The sequence below is a fragment of the Bos indicus genome, chromosome X, assembly GCF_029378745.1.
Source record: "Bos indicus isolate NIAB-ARS_2022 breed Sahiwal x Tharparkar chromosome X, NIAB-ARS_B.indTharparkar_mat_pri_1.0, whole genome shotgun sequence".
Classification (NCBI taxonomy): Eukaryota; Metazoa; Chordata; class Mammalia; order Artiodactyla; family Bovidae; genus Bos; species Bos indicus.
Window position 1 is genome coordinate 118500210 of NC_091789.1, and position 25061 is coordinate 118525270.

The 25061-nt window shown below is 37.1% G+C and overlaps 1 protein-coding gene across 9 annotated transcripts in view; it reads left to right on the top strand.

Annotated features, from left to right (window-relative positions):
• Nucleotides 1-25061, top strand: part of DMD (dystrophin) — a 2362639-nt gene that overhangs the window by 644939 nt on the left and 1692639 nt on the right. For all 9 annotated transcript variants that reach the window (XM_070783459.1, XM_070783466.1, XM_070783462.1 and 6 more), the window contains exon 8: nucleotides 23972-24153. In XM_070783459.1, coding sequence (XP_070639560.1) covers nucleotides 23972-24153 — 182 coding nt within the window. The remainder of the gene's footprint in view (nucleotides 1-23971; nucleotides 24154-25061) is intronic.

Below are 25061 nucleotides of genomic sequence, written 5' to 3' on the forward strand. Positions count from 1 at the left end.
CATCTGAACATTAATGGATTTATAACATTTAGTTAAATAAATGAAAAGTAATAGGACCAGACATTCCTGGCCATGGAACTACCTTAAATAAAAGTACACAAGTTCACATGTAATATTCTTAGAATGTGTGTCTGTACAAAAGCCGAAAGATTAATTTCTGCCAAAACAAAGCCTTCTGTTTCTATTATTCTGCTTTAATATTTGGAGGTAAATGCATATTATCATAATTAATTTAAACTTTGAAACATGCAGGTTTTTTTTTCTCTCTGTTGGTTTAGCACAAAGACCTGGAGTTATAGAAATACTTGACTGATTTTTTGGCAACATATATACTCTTTCACTTTCATGCATTGGAGGAGGAAATGGCAACCCACTCCAGTGTTCTTGCCTGGAGAATCCCAGGGACGGCGGGGCCTGGTGGGCTGCCGTCTATGGGGTCACACAGAGTCGGACACGACTGAAGCGACTTAGCATACTCTTTTGGGGGCTCCAAAATCACTGCAGATGGTGACTGCAGCCATGAAATTAAAATACACTTACTCCTTGGAAGAAAAGTTATGACCAACCTAGACAGCATACTAAAAAGCAGAGACGTTACTTTGTCAACAAAGGTCCATCTAATCAAAGCTATGGTTTTTCCAGTAGTCATGTATAATGTGAGAGTTGGGAAAGCTTAGCATCGAAGAACTGATGCTTTTGAAGTGTAGTGTTGGAGAAGACTCTTTTTTTTTTTTTCTTTTTTTTTAAATTTTATTTTATTTTTAAACTTTACATAATTGTATTCGTTTTGCCAAAGTCTCTTGAGAGTTCCTTGGACATCAAGGAAATCCAACCAGTCCATCCTAAAGGAAATCAGTCCTGAATATTCATTGGAAGGACTGATGCTAAAGCTGAAACTCCAATACTTTGGCCACCTGATGCAAAGAACTGATTCATTTGAAAAGACCCTGATGCTGGGAATGATTGAAGGTGGGAGGAGAAGGGGACGACAGAGGATGAGATAGTTGGATGGCATCATCAACTCAATGGACATGAGTTTGAGTAAGCTCTGAGAGATGGACAGGGAAACCTGATGCACTGCAGTCCATGGGGTTGCAGAGTCGGACATGATTGAGTGACTGAACTGAACTGATTTACTCTTTCCTGAAAATTTCATCTACTTCCTTCTTCATCTTACAATACTCACACAGAGTAACACATTTATAATGAGAAATTGAAAAAGAATCTCAAAACTTAGATCTAATTCACATTTGGTTCATATAAATGTCCAGAAGCATAGACGTGTCAAGATCTGCATCTTTGCAGCATTTTCTATCTCAGGTTATTTCATCTGCTTGTACATGCTCAAACCTATTTTAGTTTAATTGCTTTTTAACTCATAAGAATATGTGGATGAAAGCAGAAGTGGTGATTGTGGATATAATTTCAGGGTCATTGCTATGGCAATTATGACAGAGGAAGCATGGGGATTCACCTTATCTCCTGCTATGTCCATGGGTAGGGATTAAGATTCAGCTTTTTTCTGACTTTCTCCGTTTGAGTGACCATTTCTGTAGGTAAATGAATCAAACTCTTTCTCATAGCTTCTTCGCCCATTATAAAGATACACACCAATTAAAGATCCATTGTGTTTAAATGAAGCACTTTAAACATGGAAAGTTATGTACAATTCAGACTAAATGAGAAACATTTTTAGCTGGAAAAGTTCTTTGCTAAAAGTGAAATTCCATTCTTATTTGCTGTATATCTTAAAGAGGAATAAGGCAAAGCTTTTAAAGGCCTGAAATTTAGCAATTTCACTTGTTAAGTTTACACAGAATAACATCTTTTTATGAATTACAAAACAGTAAACAAGTAACGTTTAATCTTCATTCTTCCTTTCTTAAAGAAGATCAAGAAACCATAACTAGTCAATTCTCCCAGTAAAAGCAATTTGTGTGTGTGCGTGTGTGTGTGTAGTCAGTGACATTTGCTAAAATTCATTATCAAGTCTTGAGAAAATGACTTATACATTTAGAAATAGAAGGAAACTTTTTTAATATTGATATTCTGGAAGAATTGTTATTAAAATAGCAGTTCAAGATATTCCTTATTGTTCTGGAGAACCTAACAATGTTATATGACAAGAAAATATCTGATATGTGTGTGTGTGTGTATGTGTGTGTATAAACGTGAAAGTGTTAGTTGCTCAGTTGCACCCTATTCTTTGTGACCCCATGGACTGTAGGCTGCCAGGCTCCTCTGTCCATGGAATTCTCCAGGCAAGAATAGTGGAGGGGATAGCCATTTCCTTCTCCAGAGGATCTTCCCGACCCAGGGATTGAACCCAGGTCTCCATTGCAGGCAGATTCGTTCATATATATGTATATGAAATATATAATATACACATACACAGACTCACAGATACACACACATATAAAATGACTTCTGGGATGGCTCAGAAGATATATATATATATGAAAAGATGAACTAAAGTATCATCATTTGACAACACTAATTTTCCTTTATTAAAAGCACATAAAGAATTAAAAATGTAAACAAATGTTAAAATCCTATATAGAATGGTTATTTTATATATATATATATATACACACAAACATTTCTTAAAATTAAATACACAGGAAAGCATAAATATTGTTTAGAGAAAGTTTAAATCAGAATTATAAGTATATAAATAAAGATGTGAGGAAAAGAAGAGACATACATATATGATGAATCTGTTAATCTTTACATTCAAAATTATTTGGGCTTCCCTGAAGGAGATCAGCCTTGGGATTTCTTTGGAAGGAATGATGCTAAAGCTGAAACTCCAGTACTTTGGCCACCTCATGTGAAGAGTTGACTCGTTGGAAAAGACTCTGATGCTGGGAGGGATTGGGGGCAGGAGGAGAAGGGGACGACAGAGGATGAGATGGCTGGATGGCATCACTGACTCGATGGACGTGAGTCTGAGTGAAGTCCGGGAGTTGGTGATGGACAGGGAGGCCTGGTGTGCCGCAATTCATGGGATCACAAAGAGTCCGACAGGACTGAGCGACTGAACTGAATAGCTCAGCTGTTAAAGAATCTGCCTGCAATGCAGGAGAACCCAGTTTGATTCCTGGGTTGGGAAGATCCACTGGAGAAGGGATAGGCTACCCACTCCAGTATTCTTAGGCTTCCCTTATGGCTCAGCTGATAAAGAATCTGCCTGTAATACTGGAGACCTGGGTTCAATCCCTGGGTTGGGAAGATCCCCTGGAGAAAGGAATGGCTAACCAGGCCAGAGCCTGGAGAATTCCATTAGCTGTATAGTCCATGAGGTCACAAAGTGTCAGACACACCTGAGTGACTTTCATTTTCTTTTCTTTCAAAATAATTTCAGTCAAAATATAGTTATATAAACACACATATATATGTATTTCTGCCATTCTCTGTATCTATCCAGTTATCTTTCTCTGTATTATTTCAGAAGTTAAAACAGAATTCCAGCAGGAAATAGAATTTACCTTAAATAGTTGAAGAAATGTTATAAAGAGATTACTTCTTGATGTATAATTTATTAACAAACAGGTGACAGTGAGTCACCTAAAGGAGAAAATGGGAAGCAGTTAACCATAGGGATTTCTAGGGCTTTGAGGGAGAGGGGAGAAAGAGAGGGAATGGAGGTGAATGTAGTCTAGCGAGAGCTGCACCACTGGAGGGAGACCCACATATTGGGAAATGTATTCTAGTTGTTGGAAGGAATCATCTACTACAAGAGGCAGCTCTGGAGCAGAGAAATTGTGGAGGAAAAGTTCCCCCCGCCTTCTCTTTCCTTCTCTTGGAATCTCCAGCCGGTCCTCTTCATTGATTTTCTGCAGCTGGGATGCAGCCAGCATGATCTGGAGAGATGCAGTGTGCAAAGGTCAGTCACCTAAGGACACAAGCAGAGAAGGAAGGGCAGAAATACATGCAGGTGAACGCACTAAAAATAAATCACACAAAATGGAAGGCAGACACAATTGTCAAGATATTCTAAAATTAGTCTAAATGTAAATGCATGTTAATAGTCAAAAAATTATTTTTAAATAGTTGACATGCTTTAGTACAGGGATCCCCAACCTCCGGGATCTAATGGCTGATGGTCTGAGGTGGAGCTGGTATAATAATGATAGAAATAAAGTGCACAATAAGTGTAATGCACTTGAATCATCTAGAAACCATCCCTCCCACCCCATACGTGGAAAAATTCTCTTCCACAAAACCAGTCCCTGGTGCCAGAAAGGTAGGGGACCACTGCTTTAGAATATTTCATAACATAACAAACTGACAGAGTGTGACATGATATAGAGATGTAGTTTAATAATACAGAATAAACATTTTGAAAAAAGTTGCTTTTATTTAGGTAAATTTTTATATCTAGGAATGGCATTTCCTACCTGTAAAGAACAGGTCAGTTAGCCAGTAAATTAAAATCTCTGACATTGTTTGGAAAGAAAATACAGTGACAACCTAGTTCCACAATAAATACTAAATAATTTTCAGATAATGATTTCATGTGAATTATATTCAAATGTAGAAGAATATATTAATGTTAAGATGTCATAAAACTCAGGAGCTGTAACATAAAATTGGCAGATTTAGCAACACAAAAAGTAAAATGTTTTCAATGGAGAAAGACACAATTCAAAAGTAACAAATCATATGATAGACTGGGGAATCATACTGAATAAAGAATAACTTCACTGTAATAAAACTACAACTAAGATGAACAAGTATTTTGCAACAGTGTTTAAATAGGGCCAAATGTGATGTAGACATCCACTTGAGGAAATGACAAGTAATCAATGGAAAAAAATAAGTTCAATACTGCTAATAATTAAAGAAATACAGAGTGTAATATCCTGTGATGATGAGGGTTCATGGAATTAGGCCCCATGTTTCCTTCGGTGGAAGATCCACTTGGAAAGCTATATATAGGACATTTGAAGTTTCAAAATATGGCATTGTATGTATCTTTGGTGCTGATATTTCACATTTGGGAGTTAGACATATAGGAATACTCACACGTATGTAAGACACATATGTTAAGATGCTCACTGCAGCATTGTTTATAGTAGTTCAGTATTATCCCATAATATTTAATGTTAGGTAAATATAGATCTATCATTGGGCTATAGGTTTCATAATGTCAGAGTCCAGGCTTGTTTGTGCTTGTTTTCACTTTTGCTCACTATTAAAGCTATAGTGCCTAATATAATCCTAGACTTAGGACATGTGTGCATGCTCAGTCACTCAACTGTCTGGCTCTTTGCAACTCCATGGACTGAAGCCTGCTATGCCCCTCTCTCCATGGGATTTTCCAGGCAAGAATACTGGAGTGAGTTGCCATGACTTAATGATAGATTCCCAGTAAACAGTTGAAGAATAAATAGGTGGATGAATCTATGCATTACTGAAAATAGTTTTAAGGTCCAAATTGTGTATTTGCATGTATCTGTATATATATTTCAAAGCTGCATTTTGCTGAAAGCTTATGTTTTTGTAAGCATTTTTATAGCTACTTACGTTTATTGTAATTCTTTCAAAAGTGTTAGCCCCATTTTATAAATGAAAGCATTAAGACATTGGGCTTCCCTGATGGCGCAGACGGTAAAGAATCTGCCTGCAATGCAGGAGACCCAGATTCTATCCCTGGGTTGGGAAGATCCCGTGGAGAAGGGAATGGCTATCCACTACAGTATTCTTGCCTGGAGAATTCCATGGACAGAGGAGCCTGGTGGGCTATAGTCCGTGGGGTCACAAAGAGCTGGACATGACTGAGAGACTAAGCAACAACAATGAAGACATTGAGGAATTAAGTTATTTATCCAAAATTATAGAGAGCCAATGAGTTTTAGAACAATAATTTATTTATTGAATGTATTTTATGTAGATATATAGGCAGTATGTATGGAGTTTGATCTCCTTAGGCCGATGACTAGATAAAAGGATGGCTAAATGCATAAATGGCTTGATGAATGGATGGATATACAGCTAGCATAGCTTCTGCTGAGAAGTATTATGTCTAGATAATGGGGTTGGAGTGTTGTATAGATGTGGCCTACTTTCACTGTTCACTTTATATTTTAATAAAAATATAAATTTTTATTTATAAATTTATAAATTCTATTTTAATTTTCCACTACAACAATAAAAACATTTATTATATAAAAATATTTTAAAGTGAGAGGTTGAATCCAAAGTAATACAAGAAAAAAAAAAAAGAACCAAAAACTATTGGAGCCAAAAACATCAACCCTATCTGTTTCTTCTGAAGAAGAGGTTTCGTTTCAAGGGACAGGCTCCCCATCGTGATGAGAGTAGAAATGGAGCCCATTTGGTCAGTCTGAGACTGGAGCCTGAATAGGGTCTGACATTGTGGACTGTGAAACAGGCTTTGTAAGACACAGTGACCAAGATAGTTATACCAAAGGCTTGCAGTCATCAGGGGAAGCCAGGCCCATGTTAGTAGAAGTCAACTTGAAAGAGAGGCATTTAAGAGAAGCTGAAATTTCAGAATCAAGAATGAGAAGCTGTGTCAAGAAACTGAGCTATGCAGTATTTAGCATGTCCATTTTAACTCTTGTCCAGCCATTGGAAAAGAGAGAAGAAATTTAAAAATGGAAAATGGGTACTATGAATATCAACAGTCAAATTAGGAATGAGATGCTATAATAAAGCCTTTTCTTCTCTCTGTCTAATCTTTGATGTTACTAATTTCTAGTCAAAAGAATTTGCTTTTCAAATAGGACATGTATACCTATCTATATTTATATCTCTGTATATCTTACACATTCATGCACACTCATGATAGTTATGTAAACGATCATATTATTTATAAATATGTGTATACCATGCCTCATTTTTCTTTGTTTTTTTTTAAACTGAATCCATTTTTCATTCTTGTGTCTCAGCTAAAAGAACTGCTTCTTAAATCATAATTATTCAATATAATCTTACCCACCGCTACATCATAGTTTTAGTGAGATAACATGATTTTCAGTTGCTTGGGTCTTCCAGCCTACCATGTATTCAGATGCTTAGTACAAAATTTCTGAGACATCTGCTTTATCTAAGTTCTAGAAGTTACCTTTTCCTAACCTGGGTCAGAGAGTACTTGAACACATTTTTTCTGTGAATAATTTTCTAACATCTATGCAAAGCACTGTGCTATTTTGTAGAGTCTATGTCAAAGCTTAGAAACAATGAATAAAACATTAGTTTTCCTGTGCCTTGAGTATTAGCTTGAGTATTTTCAATCTGAATTAAAAATGTGCTAACTTTATGATCATCACTCATCGGTTTCTTGATTAACCTGCTAATGCTCTCTAATTTAGAAATGAATGCTTCTTTCCCTATTACTTAAAAAAAGATGATCCTTTTCCTCACATGAGATGTTATGCAAAACAAGTGTCATTTTTTTAGAATGTGATCAATAATTTAAGAATAACTTCTGTGGTACAATAGGAAGATCTATTTAAGCTGTAAATCAGTAAATCAATCCGTTCAAGTTTGTCCAGTGTCACAAAATGAGAGAACTAGGATGTGAACCAAGAGTCTCTGTCTTTTTTTGTTCTGAATTAATCAGCCTATAATTTAATAGTTACATGACCTCATACAGTATTCTTAACTCATGAGGGTTGAAAGGTAAATGAGAAAGCATAACAAAATCCCTTTTACATAATTGGTACTCAATGAAAAGTCATTAAATATCATACTGAATCTCTTTAAAATAATTTTGGAAGGAGGCAAATACTCCCTGCTTTCTTCCCCTTCAACCACTTTTCAGTTTTCGTCATGAGTCTTATTCTGTGTTCATTTCACTGAAGTGCAACTTTCTTCCCAACAGCCATAATTATCTCTTCATTCATTCATTAATTAAACAAATAGGTACTACCCACTATTAGTCAGTAAGTGGTAAAAAGGCTTTAGACAAATTTCCTGTGCTTGTAGGGCTTATATTATTGTAGGGAGACAAATAATACCAAAAGCACAAATAGATAAGCATAATAACTACAATTTGTGGCAAACGACATAAGGAAAGGAGTCAATGTGAAATGAAGAGACAGGGAGAGGGCTTCTTACAATAGGGTGATTACCAAATGCATCTCTAAGGAGGTGTCATATGAGCTAAAACCCAATGGATAAGAATGAATCAAAAATGCAAAAAGATGGGGGAAATATTTTAGGTAATGACAATTGCAAGTGTAAAAAACAAGATGTATAAAAGGACGTGTGTTGCTTCAGATGTGAAAACAAGGCCAATGTATCTGAAAGGTAGTAGGCAAGAAAGTTAAGAGGCCATTTGTTTTCTGTTAGCTATGTGTGCAGGACTGGGTTATGTAGAGCCTTGTTGGCTAGGGAAGCAGTTTGGATTTATTCTAAACAAATGAGAAGTGTCGAAGGGTTTTAAGTAGGAATATGTTGCACTTTTAATTTGTGTTTTTATAAAGGTGATTCCAGCTGTTGAAAACAAAATGAACTGAAAGGCTTGAGAAGAGTTAGGACGTGAATGTGCTGGACCCAGAAGGCCAGGATCACGGCTTGGGTGAAATAGTAATAGCATGAAGATGAGTGCACACATGTATTCCTTTTAGAGGCAGAAAAGGCACAATTTGATAATAGATCAAATGAGGGAATGCAGGAAAAATCTCAAGGGCAATTGCTAACTTTACAGCCTGACAGAATGTATGAATATTGTAGCCATATTGGGAGGTGGTGATTAATGGGGATACTAATGATTTTGAGGCTTTCCCTTGTGGCTCAGTGGTAAAGAATTTTCATGCCAATGCAGGAAACACAGGTTCGATCCTGGGTCAGGAAGATCCTCTGGAGAAGGAAATGGCAACCTACTCCAGTTTCTTGCCTGGAGAATTCCATGGACAGAGGAGCCTGGAGGGCTATCATCCATGGGGTTGCAAAAGAATCAGACACAACCTAGCCACTAAATAACAATAATGGTTTCGAAGAGAAGTGAGAACTTTTTGTGTGTGTAACAAGTTTGAGATGTCTCCTGAGGAAACAGAGGTCTCAACTGGAGATAGGTATTTGGGAATTATTAGCATATAGGTAGCCCACTCCAGTATTCTTGCTTGGGAAATCCCAACAGTGAGGAGCTTGGCGAGCTACAGTCCATGGGATTGCCAAGAGTCAGACATGACTGAGCGACTAACACTAGCACATTTATGTAATATTTTAGAGAGAGGAAGAGGGAAAAAATAGAGAGGAGGCAGAAGAAGAGAAAATTGGGTGACATCACCTAGGGAAGAGTGAGTGTAGATAATAAAGACCGAAATCCAACCTCTACATTCACTCCAAAATGTTATATTAATTAAATGGGTTGCACCAGAAAGAAGGCCTGAGAAAGTATGGCTGGATCCATAGAAAACCTGAAAAATGTAGTGTCAAAGAATCCAAGGAAAATGAAGCAGTTTAAGAATGTGAGTGCTACTGTGAAACTATGAGCTACACAATAATATGGAGATAGAAAAACACCCCATTAGGCTTGGCGGCGCTGTAGCCATTAGAGGAGTAAAGAGACAGAAGGCAGTTCTCTCATCCCTTCTTACCCAGTGATCCCTTCTGAATCCATCTTCCTTAAAATATTGACCACACCCATTGCCTACCCATTTTATTATCCTCTATAGCATTTGTAATCTTATAAGCTAGAGATTTGCTTTTGCTATTGTCTGTGTTTCAACTAAAATCTAGACCTCATGAGGACAGAATCATTGCTCTGTTCACTGTATTCATTCATTCCCAGCATCTGGGACAGGACTTGGCATCTATAAGATGCTGGGTAAACATGAACTGAATGAAATGGGGAGCAGTGGTAGGAAAGTAGGTGTGAAGAATATAGCTTAAACATTTGCAAAGTTGTATTGAAAGAACGTGATCCTACAGGCTCACAGGAGCAGATAGTTAAATTCAGGAATTATGGTCCATGAATCAACAGAAATTGGAAGTGGTCAAACAGGAGATGGCCAGAGTGAAAACATTTTAGGTATCAGTGAACTAAAATGAACTGGACTGGGTGAATTTAATTCAGATGACCATGATATCTACTACTGTGGGCAAGAATCCCTTAGAAGAAATGGAGTAGCCATCATACTCAGCAGAAGAGTCTGAAATGTAGTACTTGGATGTGATGTCAAAAATGACAGAATGATCTCTGTTCATTTCCAAGACAAACCATTCAATATCACAGTAATCCAAGTCTGTGCCCTGACTAGTAATGCTGAAGAAGCTGAAGTTAAATGGTTCTATGAAGACCAACAAGACCTTCTAGAACTAACACCCCAAAAAGGTTTCCTTTTCATTATAGGGGAGTGGAATGCAAAAGTAGGAAGTTAAGAAACACTTGGAGTAACAGGCAAATTTGGCCTTGGAGTACAAATGAAGCAGGGCAAAGGCTAATAGAGTTTTGCCAAGAGAATGCACTGGTCATAGCAAACACCCTGTTCCAAAAACATAAGAGAAGACAAGGACATCACCAGATGGTCAATACCAAAATCAGATTGATTGCATTCTTTGCAGCTAAAGATGGAGAAGCTCTATACAGTCATCAAAAAGAAGACCGGGAGCTGACTGTGGCTCAGATCATGAACTCTTTATTGCAAAATTCAGACTTAAATTGAAGAAAGTAGGGAAAACCACCAGACCATTAACGTGTAACCTAAATCAAATCCCGTATGATTATACAGTGGAAGTGACAAATAGATTCAAGGGATTAGATCCGATAGAATGCCTGAAGAACTATGGACAGAGGTTCATGACATTGTACAGGAGACAGTGATCAAGACCACCCCCCCAAGAAAAAGAAATGCAGAAAGGCAAAATGGTTATCTGAGCTGGCCTTACAAATAGCTGAGAAAAGAAGAGAAGCTAAAGGCAAAGGGGAAAAGGAAAGATATACCCATTTGAATGCAGAGTTTCAAAGAATAGCAGGGAGAGATAAGAAAGCCTTTCTCAGTGATTAGTGCAAAGAAATAGAGGAAAACCATAGAATGGGAAAGACTAGAGATCTCTTCAAGAAAATTAGAGATACCAAGGGAACATTTCATGCAAAGATGGGCTCAATAAAGGACAGAAATGGTATGGACCTAACAGAAGGAGAAGATATTAAGAAGAGATGGCAAGAATACACAGAAGAACTGTACAAAAAAGATCTTCACGACCCAGATAACCATGATGGTGTGATCCCTCACCTAGAGCCAGACATCCTAGAATGCGAAGTCAAGTGGGCCTTAGGAAACATTACTATGAACAAAGCTAGTGGAGGTGATGGAATTTCAGGTGAGCTGTTTCAAATCCTAAAAGATGATTCTATGAAAGTGCTGCACTCAATATGCCAGCAATTTTGGAAAACTCAGCAGTGTCCATAGGACTGGAAAAGATTAGTTTTCATTCTAATTCCAAATAAAGGTAATGCCAAAGGATGTTCAAACTACCATACAATTGCCCTCCTCTCATATGCTAGCAAAGTAATGCTCAAAATTCTCCAAGCCAGGCTTCAACAGTACATGAACTGTGAACTTCCAGATGTTAAAGCTGTATTTAGAAAAGTCAGAGGAACCAGAGATCAAAAAAGCAAGAGTATTCCAGAGAAACATCTACTTCTGCTTTATTGAATGTGACACAGCCTTTGACTGTGTGGATCACAATGAACTGTGGAAAATTTTTCAAGAGCTGGGAATACCAGACCACCTTACCTGCTTCCTGAGAAATCTGTATACAGGTCGAGAAGAAACAGTTAGAACTGAACTTGGAACAACAGAGTGGTTCCAAATCAGTAAAGGAGTACATCAAGGCTGCATATTGTCACCCTACTTAACTTATATGCAGAGTACATCATGTGAAATGCCAGACTGGATGAAGCACAAGCTGGAATCAAGATTGCTGGGAGAAATATTAATAACCTCAGATATACAGATGACACCACCTTTATGGCAGAAAGTGAAGAAGAACTAAGGAGCCTCTTGATGAGAGTGAAAAAGTTGGCTGAAAACTCAACATTCAGAAAACTAAGATCATGGCATCGGGTCTAATCATTTCATGTCAAATAGATGGGGAAACAATGGAAACAGTGACAGACTTTATTTTGGGGGGCTCCAAAATCACTGCAGATGGTAACTGCAGTCATGAAATTAAAAGATGCTTGCTCCTTGGAAAGAAAGCTATGACCAACCTGGACAGCATGTTGAAAAGCAGAGACATTACTTTGCCAACAAAAGTCCGTCTAGTCAAAGCTATGATTTTTCCAGTAGTAATGTATGGATGTGAGAGTTAGACTATAAAGAAAGCTGAGCACCGAAGAATTGATGCTTTTGAACTGTGGTGTTGGAGAAGAGTCTTCAGAGTCCCTTGGACTGCATGGAGATCCAACCTGTCTAGTACAAAATACAAAGTGAAGTCGCTCCTTCGTGTTCGACTCTTTGTGATCCCATGGACTATAGCCTACCAGGCTCCTCTGTCTGTGGAATTTTCCAGGCAGGAGTACTGGAGTGGGTTGCCATTTCCTTCTCCAGGGGGATCTTCCCAACCCAGGGATTGAACCTGTGATTCCCACATTACAGGGAGACGCTTTACTGTCTGAGCTACCAAGGAATTCTGAAGTCTGTAAGTGAAAGTGAAAGTCAATCGCTCAGTTGTGTACAACTATTTCCAACCCCATATACTGTGGAATTCTCCAGGCATTCCATGGAATTCTCCAGGCCAGAATACTGGAGTGGGTAGCCCCTTCTCCAGGGGATCTTCCCAACCCAGGGATCGAACCCAGGTCTCTGGCATTACAGGCGGTTTCTTTACAAGCCAAACCACAAGGGAAGCCCAACCAGTGTATCCTGAAGGAAATCAGTCCTGAATATTCTTTGGAAGGACTGATGCTGAAGCTGAAACTCCAGTACTTTGGCCACCTGATACCAAAAACTGACCCACTAGAAAAGACCCTGATGCTGGGAAAGAATGAAGGTAGGAGGAAAAGCGGACGATAGAGGATGAGATGGTTGGATGCTATCATGGACATGAGTTTGAGTAAGCCCCAGGAGTTGGTGATGGACAGGGAAGCCTGGTGTGCTGCAGTCCATGGAGTCGCAAAGAGTCGGACACGACTGAGCAACTGAACTGATCTGAACTGAACTGTTAAACCATGGGCAACTTGAACTGAGCCATGGTAGGAGGATTTATGCCATGGAGATTGGTGAAGACTGCAGTCAGGGATTTTGTTGTTACTGTGCTTGTTTGTTCTTTGTTGGTTTTTGTTTGTTTTGAAAATGAGTTTACCAGCATACCAAAGTTGTTTGTTTGCAGTCTGCTTTATCTTTCAAGTGGGAGTTAGGAAAGTCTGTGTGTAGGCTGAGGAAGAATTGAGGATTAATAGAAAAGGAAAACTACATTAGGGAGACTTGCCTTTATTGAAATGGGAGCACATTAATTGTAAGAGGAAAGAACAAGTGGGTGGGCATAGGTCTCAGTATCTGTGATTAGTGGTAGGAAGACAGGAGTTTTTTTCTGAGAGTTAAAATCCAAATACTGTATATAGGGTCATAGAAAATAGTGCTCTCTTACTAGTTATGGTGGTCCTTTATCCCACCTTATATCTCCATTTATGTTGTGTTTTTCAACACACACATATAATTCTATTCAGTATTCAAAATTATAGTCTTTTGGATAACAGGTTACCTCCTATCATTGTCTTAATATGTGCTTATTATATGGTTTCTGATGCTTATTCACTTTTGTACTTGTATCTTTCTCCATCATTTTTCACATGATTATCTTCACTTTTATTAAATTATAGTTTTTTTCATGTTAAAAGGTATGTTAAAAGCTACTTATCATCCATGCATATTATTGTGTGGGAACCCCTGATTACATAGGTGGAATTTAAAAACTCATACTCAAACGAAATTTTATTTTTACTATAAAAGCCAAATGTGTGTCTGTAATTTGAAAATACGTGAAAGTTGGCCCCTTATTTATTCAGTGTTCCTTTGGCCTGTTTCTGCTAGTGCTTAGGGACTACACAAGCGCATGCTGTTTGGCCACTGGGTCCAGCTTTCAGTTAGGAAACTACGAAACTGGGGATTAGTTCAGGAACACCTCTTCTGTCATCAGTTATCTTGCCATTTGTTTATGAAGTTTGTTTGTGATGGTGTCTTACTAAACACTGTGCCCCTTCTGATGCGGCATATGGTACCTGGTGCTGCCATGATGCCATCCATCATATTCGTCATGATGCAGACCTCACTCCCCCATAATAAATGTTTTCTGTCTGAGAGTTTCACCTCCATGCTGATTGTCTTCAGCTTGTCCCATAATCCACCAGTTTCTACCCTAGGAGTTAGGCAGTGGAACCATTCTAATTATCAAAATGATTTATTCTCAAGTGAGTTGATGGTCATGTATTACACATGGTAAGCATGCCACAAACGTTTGGTGAATGTATCAGTGCAGGCAAACTCTGAAATTATAATTATGTTCCAACTCAAACATGTCACAACAAATAGTGGTTAAAGCACTCTGTACACTCATTTTCTCTCTCAAACAACATCACTAGACATTTGTGCAATAATATGACTCATTTTACAGATAGAAACTGGGATATATGAGGAATTAGTTAACTGCTACAATCTCTTCCTTGTAAGGGGCAGCACCATGATTTGATTTAAAAAAATTTATCCACTTCATATCAAAGAGCTTAGCCTGTTCATTAAATTTTTTATAATATTTTGCAAAAAGATTGATTTTATATATGGTTTCTGCCTTAAGCTTGTTATCATTGAGGAACTTGCCTTGGAACTGCCCTTACACCATCAGACATATTTCTAAATCCCAAATCATAGCAGAAAACACGATAATAACCAGTGAAATTTATGTCAAGTGAAATTAACATCTTTATTCTGGCCTCATTATTTATAAAGTATCATTTCTCACAATGTAGAGGACAAGGGGGTAGAAATAGAATATTTTGTGTTAATAAAGTTACTATGTGGGGTTCTTTATGAAATCTATTGTACTTTTTCTAGCAGTAGGGAAAAAAGAAGTCAGTTTGGTCAGATCAGAAGCAAAGCACAGGATCAGCAGGTGACAATTAAGGAAGCAGAGTTAAATGTCACTGAGCCAAAATAGTTCCTTCTCAAATGGAAACTCCAATAGTTCTTCCTACAATAGGCATGTAGAGAGAATTGTAAGAAAGTACAAATGTTTTCGATCAATAGTCTCTTACACTGATTAACTTCCATTTGTTAGGTCAGGCTATTTTCTAGTCTCCTGGTTTTAGTGGACATGTCCTGAAAACTTGTTCTAAGGTTTTTAATGCTCAGGGTTATTTTTTAAAATGTGTGTGTGCTATGTATGTATGTTTGTATGTGTGTGTGTGTATTTGAATGGGGATACAAACTCAATGAGTAGATGGAAGAGGGAATTTTGGAAATATGTTGCATTATGAAATTGAAAATTTAAAAGATAATTCTCACTTTGATTAGCTGCACATAGAAAACATTTGATATTTGGTTAAAAAAACATTCAATATAAAAATGGTTTGTTTGAAACTTATTACATCAGGGTTGATTGAGAATTTCCATTTAATTGTCCTTTACCCACCAGCTTCTGTATATTTGGTTTTAGGCACTATCAGAATTTTTGGTCTTAACACTCTTAGTTCAGTTCAGTCCCTCAGTCGTGTCCGACTCTTTGTGACCCCATAAACTGCAGCACGCCAGGCCTCCCTGTCCATCACCAAATCCTGGAGTTCACTCAAACTCACATCCATTGAGTCAGTGATGCCATCCAGCCATCTCATCCTCTGTCGTCCCCTTCTCCTCCTGCCCCCAATCCCTCCCAGCATTAGAGTCTTTTCCAATGAGTCAACTCTTTGCATGAGGTGGCCAAAGTACTGGAGTTTCAGCTTTAGCATCAGTCCTCCCAATGAACATCCAGGGCTGATCTCCTTTAGGATGGACTGGTTGGATCTCCTTGCAGTCCAAGGGACTCTCAAGAGTCTTCTCCAACACCACAGTTCAAAAGCATCAATTCTTTGGTGCTCAGCCTTCTTCAAAGTCCAAGTCCCACATCCATACATGACTACTGGAAAAACCATAGCCTTGACTAGACGGACCTTTGTTGGCAAAGTAATATCTCTGCTTTTGAATATGCTATCTAGGTTGGTCATAACTTTCCTTCCAAGGAGTAAGCATCTTTTAATTTCATGGCTGCAGTTACCATCTGCAGTGATTTTGGAGCCCCCAAAAATAAAGTCAGCCACTGTTTCCACTGTTTCCCCATCTATTTTCCATGAAGTGATGGGACCAGATGCCATGATCTTCGTTTTCTGAATGTTGAGCTTTAAGCCAACTTTTTCCACTCTCCACTTTCACTTTCATCAAGAGGCTTTTGAGTTCCTCTTCACTTTCTGCCATAAGGATGGTGTCATCTGCATATCTGAGGTTATTGATATTTCTCCCAGCAATCTTGATTCCAGCTTGTGTTTATTCCCGCCCAGCATTTCTCATGATGTACTCTGCATATAAATTATAAAGCCTAGCAAAGGTAGTGCATTTGTGGAAGTCATTTTTAAAAATACACAATGAAGTAACAAGAACTAGGAGTTAGGGATAAATTGGTAGATGGTAAATTGAGGATTTTTAAATACTTTATTTTTAATTATGCTTCCCCATTAGAGTCAAAGAACCGTGAGGCCAGATCTCTGGGCCTATTTTTTACCATTATATCCTCAAAGACCAGAATATATATATCTATATATTCAAAAACTAGGCTGGTACAAAGTAGTAACTCATTAACTATTTGTTTTCAGTGTCTCATATTGTCATATGAGACAATGTCAAATTCCATACTTTGCAGAATCAGTAACATCATTTCCAATTACCATTATTTATTGGCTTGAATGCACAGTTCATATTTGCATAGGTATCTTTAGCATTGTTTGGTTAATGAGCAGAAAGCTGAACTAGTGTGGAGGGTATCTGAAGTCTCCTGTAAGCCACCCAATTTTTGCTTTAGTTTTTCCCCGTTAGACCCTAGGTAAGCATTATATAGCTTGAGCACTGTTTTCTACTTGTGCCAATACTACAGTCATAGTTTTCTGCTAGCTGTACCATAAGCATCTTGAAAGGAATAATTGGATGTTTAAATGATAAAAGTGTTTAGTGTTTCTCATGTATAAATAAAAGCCTATACTTTTATCATTAATTTTATTATGAAACTGAATCATCTTCATCAATACAAATTACTTTCATTACTATATTTTATAGCCCTTTAATGAGAAGGATTGTTATTAGATGATAAAAGCAACTTGGATCAGTGAGTGAAATGCTAAAATTATGGAACAGCTTAGTTAAAGGGTACTTAATTTAGTGAGGGAAGAATGTATTGTAGAATTTCAAAGAATTTAACTGGAGGGGACCTGTGTGAGTTATTTTCTTACTACAATGCTGTATATCCACTGTGTAAAGTGACTTGTGAATGGAAGATGCATATGTGTAGAATGTAGTGCTGGATGAAAAATACTACAATTGAAAATAACAATCTAACACTTTAATGAATTAGTCCATTGCTATGGTATCACCTACAATTTATTCTAATGCTTAGAGATCAGATGGCATTATGACAGTATTTCTTTCTTTATAGACCTCAAGTGTAAACCTCCTTTGCTTTCATCAATAAGTTCTTCAGAATTTCGCATCTGTGCATTTGGTTATTTTAGCAAACACAGCATTTTTCTTGTGTTTAAAAGCGTGCATTCACATTTTCATATTTAGAGCTATCTGATCATGCCTCGTTGGGTGCTGCAAGGTTTTTCTTTCCAGTTCACCCATTCCCCTTCTCTTACAGTAAATTTACTGATTGTTTTGTTCCTAATACAACTTCAGTGGGAAATGATCCACATTTATTCTGATCACGGTTTGTTAATGGTATCTTTTGAAACTTTTAATATAACTTTTAAAAGGCTTACCAAACTTTGTGAGTTCACATTTATAAATCTCTTACCTTTGAAATCCTGCTTCTTTCTGATTACACATGATATGCATTATAACCCACTATTTCATTTCCTGCCTTTCTCCTGGCAGAAAACTCACCTGAGAGTTAGACAGTGGAGGCTCTTGTTTAGATTTCCCAGAGGTGTTTCAAGGTTGTGCCTGGCAGCTGGCTAATCAGACTTTCTGTAGGTTGGTTGCCCAAGATAAGATTCTCCAGGCCATTATACTAGAGTGGGTAGCTATTCCCTTCTCCAAGGGGTCTTCCCAAGCAAGGGATCGAACCCAAGTCTCCCACATTGCAAGCAGATTCCTTACCAACTGAGCCACCAGGGAAGCCCAAGAATACTGGAGTGGGTCGCCTATCCCTTCTCCAGCGGATCTTCCCAACCCAGTAATTGAACTGGTGTCTCCTGCATTGCAGGCGGATTCTTTATCAGCTGAGCTACCAGGCAAGCACTACGATAAGAACAGTTCTATGTTGAAAACACCAGTTTCCTACCAAACTCATTCACATTGACTTCTTGGAGAAGTACTTCTTGGGGCATACTAAAAGAAAACTTTGTACAACTTTGATTTTATTGTCTCTTTGATCTTAACAGATACTTGTATTATAGAATATAGTGTCTAATTATAAAATTAGTGAGTGTAGAATAGTGTGGAAGATATAGATAGGATGAAGGAGAAAAAGTAAATTATTTTAAATTCCACCACCATACCCATTTCACTAATGTCTTAAAGTATGTTCTCCTAATCTTTTCCACAAGTTGTTGTTATATTCTACATAAATTATGCTTCCTTCTGTTTCACTATTACCTTATTAAGAATTTATTTTCACATATTATCAAACATTCTTCAAAAGCAGCATTTTGAGTGGCTTTGTAATATTCATAAGTAATTATATACTTGATCATTTCTAATTCTAATTTTCTACTAAGCAATTTGAAATGGTCTGTATTTCTTTTCTTTTTTGTGTGATAAATCTTTTCTAATTGTAAATAGAGCTTAACTTCCACATTGTTTACATAAATCTTCATGTAAATTTCTAATTATTTCCTTATAGTAGATTCCTAAAAGGAAAATTACTGGATCCTTGAATATGATTGTTTTTAGACGTAGCAAAATATTTTTCACTGATGCTATTGCCAGATCGATTGTTACCCTTTTGTCATTCTTTGATAATTTGATAGACAGTGGAGTATAATTAAACACCTTCATGTTTTAGTTTGCATTTCTTTGATTGCCACTGAAGTTGCATTTTTAATGTGTATTTACTCTTGTTATACCTCACTTATTAGAAGTAGAAATCACTAATTCCATGGAGAGTGTAGGTGATGTTTGATAATGGAACCACATGGATCACAGGGTCATGATTTAGATAATGACTTTGAGAGTCTCAATTTTCAAATGAATTAAGATTGCATTCTCTGAAAAAAATGAAGGTAAGGTACTGAAAAGTATGATACACTGACTGAGTTTTAATTTGGACTTGATCTAGCTTTTGAACTTGTTATCAAACCCCTGTGGGCTTCAATTTCTTTGAAAAATAGAGAATTTCATTAAGTAATTTTTTTTCCATTATAGTCCTCAGTATCAAAATTCTGATGACTGTAGAAATACTCATCAGAATCAAAGTTACAGTTCATAAATAATTTTCTGGCAATATTAAAAGCTCAACATTTCCATTCTGAAATGGCTTCAAAGATTGGATTTAAATGATTAATTTAAGCATTTATGGCAATGAATCCATTATATAGTAGAGTTTTAGATAGCTTTCATATAATTTTTAGGACTTCCCTGGTGGCTCAGATGGTAAAGCGTCTGTCTACAATGCAGGAGACCCGGGTTCGATCCCTGGGTCAGAAAGATCCCCTGGAGAAGGAAATGGCAATCCACTCCAGTACTATTGCCTGGAAAATCCCATGGACAGAGGAGCTTGGTAGGCTACAGTCCATGGGGTCACAAAGAGTCGGACATGACTGAGCGACTTCACTCATATAATTTTAAGTTCTTATTTTGGGGATTTACCCACTTCTTTCAATTTATACATTTTACTGTCTTGTAATAATAATAATAAAAAGTTGCATCCCATCATTCTCACTTTCTTTAAATCCTTAGGTTTGAGGGGAAACCCAGAGGTCAGGAGATTGTGGACATTCTGACTAGGGATTAGGTTGAGGACACTCTTAGAAGCATGGTTAGTTGCTCAGGTGAGACCACCATTAATTGGTTTGTGTTCACCAGTTTGTTCATTTTGGAGCAAGCACACTTCTGATTGGCCCCTCAGAAGGGAGGGGTTGATGTTGGTTGGCCTGGGGAAGCATGATCAAGACTCTGTAGGCAGGTAATTGTTAATTGATTAAATGAGATTGAAACTTGTATTGGTAGCTATTTGTTGCTATAGCTACAGAACAAGCAGTTTCCTCCTCCATTTCATTTTCAGTTTATTAATCTTTCTGCCCTCAAGGCTTAGGACAGGATCTTGTATACAGGCATCTGCAAAGACTGTGGAGTAAATGAATTGAAATTGAATACAGTTATTTTGGATCTTAGAATTTCTATCACACATTCCCTTGTTTTTATAACACAGCCTATTTTAGTTCCATAACACCTCCTTTCTGGATTGGGTCTCAGCCTTCTACTTGATGCTATTTTTTTTCTCTCCTTCTTTCAATTCTGTACTTAATGGTTTTACTTTACAAAAAATGCAATGATGTCACAAGCTGGATCAGAAGTCCAACCTATTGAACTAAGGCCAAGTTGACTGCTTTGATGATCCCTTAGTGTTTTACAAGCCAGCTTCCCATTTTGTCCTATTAAGCTCAATTACGTGGCTAAGACACTCAAAGTCACTCTTCCTGGGGCCAGACTAATGTGTCCCTGTACTCAGTCACACAGTCATGTCTGACTCTTTGCAACCCTTTGGATGGTGACCTGCCAGGCTCCTCGGTCCATGGGATTCTCCAGGCAAAAGTACTGGAGTGGGTTGCTGTGTCCTACTCCAGGGGATCTTCCCGACCCAGGGGTCGAAGGCACGTCTCCTGTGTCTCCTGCATTGCAGGTGGATTCTTTACCCACTGAGCCCCCAGGGAAGCCCAGTCTGTTTCTACTTCAGAACTTTTGCTCATGCTTTTCTACATTGGAGGAATACATTCTACAGTGGAGGAATACGTTTGTTCCATTTCCAGCTAATTAAATCCTATACAAATTTATTTCAGTTTTCTTTTCATAAAGAATTATCTGATCTTCCAGTAAGGTATGATTTCTTCCTTTTTCGGAACTTCTTAAAGCACTGGTTGTACCAATAAGTGGAACACATTTTAAATTCTCTTTAGCTTTGTACTGTAATATACTTTTCTTCTTACTTATTTTATCATTCCAAATTGTAAGCAGCATGCAAGGATTCTAACCTCCTGGATAATCCATTAAAATATTTAAAGTATAATACATCTTTAGTAAATATATTTGGAATTCAACCAATTTTAGAATATCTGAATCCCTTTCTATAAAAAACAGAAACACTGAATTCTAGCTACTGGTGCAACTGAATCCTGTATAGCTTCAGAGGTAGGATGGTGATAGGTTGGGGCAAAAATATCAATAGTTTGGTCAAATTGTGATTGTAGTAATTAATATTTATGAATATTCACATTCATCCAAAAGATGTCTTATGTAGATAACATGTGCTGCAATTTTTGACATTTGCTTGGAGCAATAGAAATAATGCTTGATCTATTTTTACCTTTATTTCTTGTGATCATAGTGTGTATTTGAGGCCAGTTATACACATACACATATCTAATATAGCAGTAAATAGACATGGACCTTTTTATGTACATAGACAGCCTTTTAAAATTCAGTGCCTTTCTCACAGCATGGTTTTATTTAATGCACTAAAAAATAAACTGAATTCTAAATTTTGCTCATTAAAGACAAACTTGACTAGTTACTAGTGAGAGGCAAGAAAATATTCTAGAGTTTCAGAAACATATGGTGTAAAGTATAATATCTACCATACAATGAACACTTGAAAAACAATTATGAAATGAAAGAGAGATTGTAGAATTTCAAAGCTAAGCTACTAAGATTTTTTTTTTAGAAAGGCAGAATTTATACACAAAGTATTCTCTAGTTCTTTCCTAAAAAATATTTGCAAAAACTTATCTTCACCATCCATTGGCTAATAATTAAATTATAATAGGGAGCAGAGACCATGTATTATGTAGCTTTGTACTTCTGAAGCGTTAGTCACTTTGTCATGTCCGACTCTTTGCGACCCCGTGGACTGTGGCCACCGGGCTCCTCTGTCCATGGAATTCTCCAAGCAAGAATATTGGAGTGGGTTGCCATTTCTTTCTCGAGGGGAACCTGCCAACCTAGGGATCGAACCCTGATCTCCTGACTTATAAGTAGATTCTTTGCCATCTAAGCCACCAGGGAAGCCCTTTGTACCTCTAAGCCTGATGCATTTAAGTGTCCAATAAGTATCTTCTGAAAACAAGCAAGAAAAACAATGATGCAGAAGATAATACGAGAGTATGTTTCTGTGTCATTTTTTATGACCCTTGTTACTCTAAGTATGGCCTTCGAGCCAACAGCTTCAGCATCACCTGGGAGCTTGTTGGAAATGCAAGACCTCAGGCTCCCCCTGTGACTTACTGAATCTGAGTTTTAAAAAGATCCCCAGGTGATTCATATGCACATTAAAAATTAAGAAGTACTGTGTTATACTATGGATAGAAGCAGGCCAAGGAACATGAGCTAGCCTTTCCCTCCTCCTTAACTCCTTTTAAAAATACTTTAAAAATAGTTGTTCTGGTTAATCATGTTCCTGTAACTTGTGGAGGAATTTGACTGAGTGACCTGATCAACCTCTTTTTATGCTTTTGGACTTGAAATTTGACTTTTGGCTTTTAAACTTATAATCAGAACACCTGATCAGAATATACATATTAAACTTAAAACAGATCTTTTCATGCTAGCTGAGCTAGGATAAATTTATGGCAAGAGAAATGCCTGGCACATTGCTGCTAAGTTGTCCTGGCCTCCTGCCAGGATTTATGTTTGAACACTTCTGGGATTAATGATACACTTCACATAAAGGATTATTTTTACATTTTGGTTCCCTGGAATGAGCACAGTGAGTAAATTGTAATGCCAAGTAGCAAAAGAAGCTTTTGAAGGAGCTGCCACTTATTGTATGTATTATTATGAATTATTATTGACTTTAAACGCTGGGTTTCTTTCATTCCCTAGATGTGACAAAGGACATAATGTCAGATCAACTTTATGTGAAGGACTTTTAAATTTATCTCTAACATCTGAGAAGGAAAGCGACATCTGACTTTAACAGATGTACCATAATGTAAACAAATAATTTTAATATACTTAAGGAATATTACAAATCATTGTGCATATGGTATATAGTTGTTTTATTTTATTTTGATTGTAGAAATACATGGCTCATTTCAACACAGAGACATTATTTTGCTCTTTACATGCTTAATCACCAGCAAAAATTTGATTAGGAGGTACGAGCTTTCTTTACTGGAAGCCAGGGCATTAAGCTCTTTGGTGTAATTGTTTAATTACCAGTGCACCGTTTTAATTGACATGCTGTTATAACTTTCCATGGTAAGGCAGACGTAGTGTTTTATTTTTGTTTCTTATCTAATGAAAACCACTCTCTCAGATGGGCTGGTTTGGCAATTTGACTTCAGAAAAAGTATTGCGGAATGAAGTTTTTATGTGAAAAAGAAAAAGAAATTAACTTTAGTGTGCGTCTCATTGGTCTGCCAAATTGGAAGTACATTTTAAGCCTGATTATCATGTTCTAATTAGTCTCTGGAGGACATTCATGGACAATCGAGTGCTCATTAATCCATCTTCTTCCTGTAACATTGATTTGTTCATCCCCTTTTAGAGACTCAGACATAGAAACCCAAAACTGATATGTGGTGTTAATGTGCTTACAGATGTTGCCACCACTTATCCAGATAAGAAGTCCATCTTAATGTACGTCACATCTCTCTTCCAAGTTTTGCCTCAACAAGTGAGCCTTGAAGCCATCCAGGAGGTGGAAATGTTGCCAAGGCCATCAAAAGTTACAAGAGAAGAACATTTTCAACTACATCATCAAATGCACTACTCTCAACAGGTAAAAGATGGAAAAGATAGCTAATAGCCATGATATTTCCTGTTTGATATGGAATTTTATAATACACACGTGTCTATATTATCTGTGGATAGATACACATATATGCATATAAGTAGCATTGTGTGTGTGTATATATATATTCACACATGCATATATGTGCAAAAGTATATATACAGCTTAGCTTAGAGTGTGTGTGTGTGTGTGTGTGTGTGTTTGTATGTGTGTCTTTGGAGAGAAAAAAATGAGAGGACTCTGTGAACCTAAATTTTACCTGATATCATGAACTATAATGTTGTTTTCCAGACACATTTTTAAAATGCTCTGCTATTGGTAAGCACCATTTTATATGGATTTAGTACACAGAATAGATTGTATTTCCATTGTGTAAAATGACATAAGATAAGAGTCATATACACATTAAACTTTCCATCAGCTAGAGCACAAAGCAGGAAACTAGACCAAGAGCAAAGGCAAGTACTCTGTTTAATAATAATTTCTTACTTTTAGTGGCAACTTGCTGATGTATTAACAAGTTTTGAATACTCAAAGTAACATTTTTGGTAAGATGAAATTAGTTTAAAATAATTTAAGTAAAATTTAAATGAGAATACATATGGTAAAGACGTCTATGATATTATTGTATAGAATCCAGTGGGATTTTTCTATTACATGTCTTGTTCTTCTTCCCAAGAAGAATATTTAGGGTGCTTTGTTTTGTTGGTTTTTTTTAATTATTTGACACAACGATGAAAAAGCCTTTAGCGAAATTTCTGCTGAAGGCGTGGAAAGCTCTCAGGCCTCATTTTCTCACTCTACTGAGCTAATTCTATATTTAGCTTATGAAAGCTCCAGTCTTTTCCAGGGTATTGACATGATGAATTCTGGTTTTGTTTACTTTGGGTTCAGAG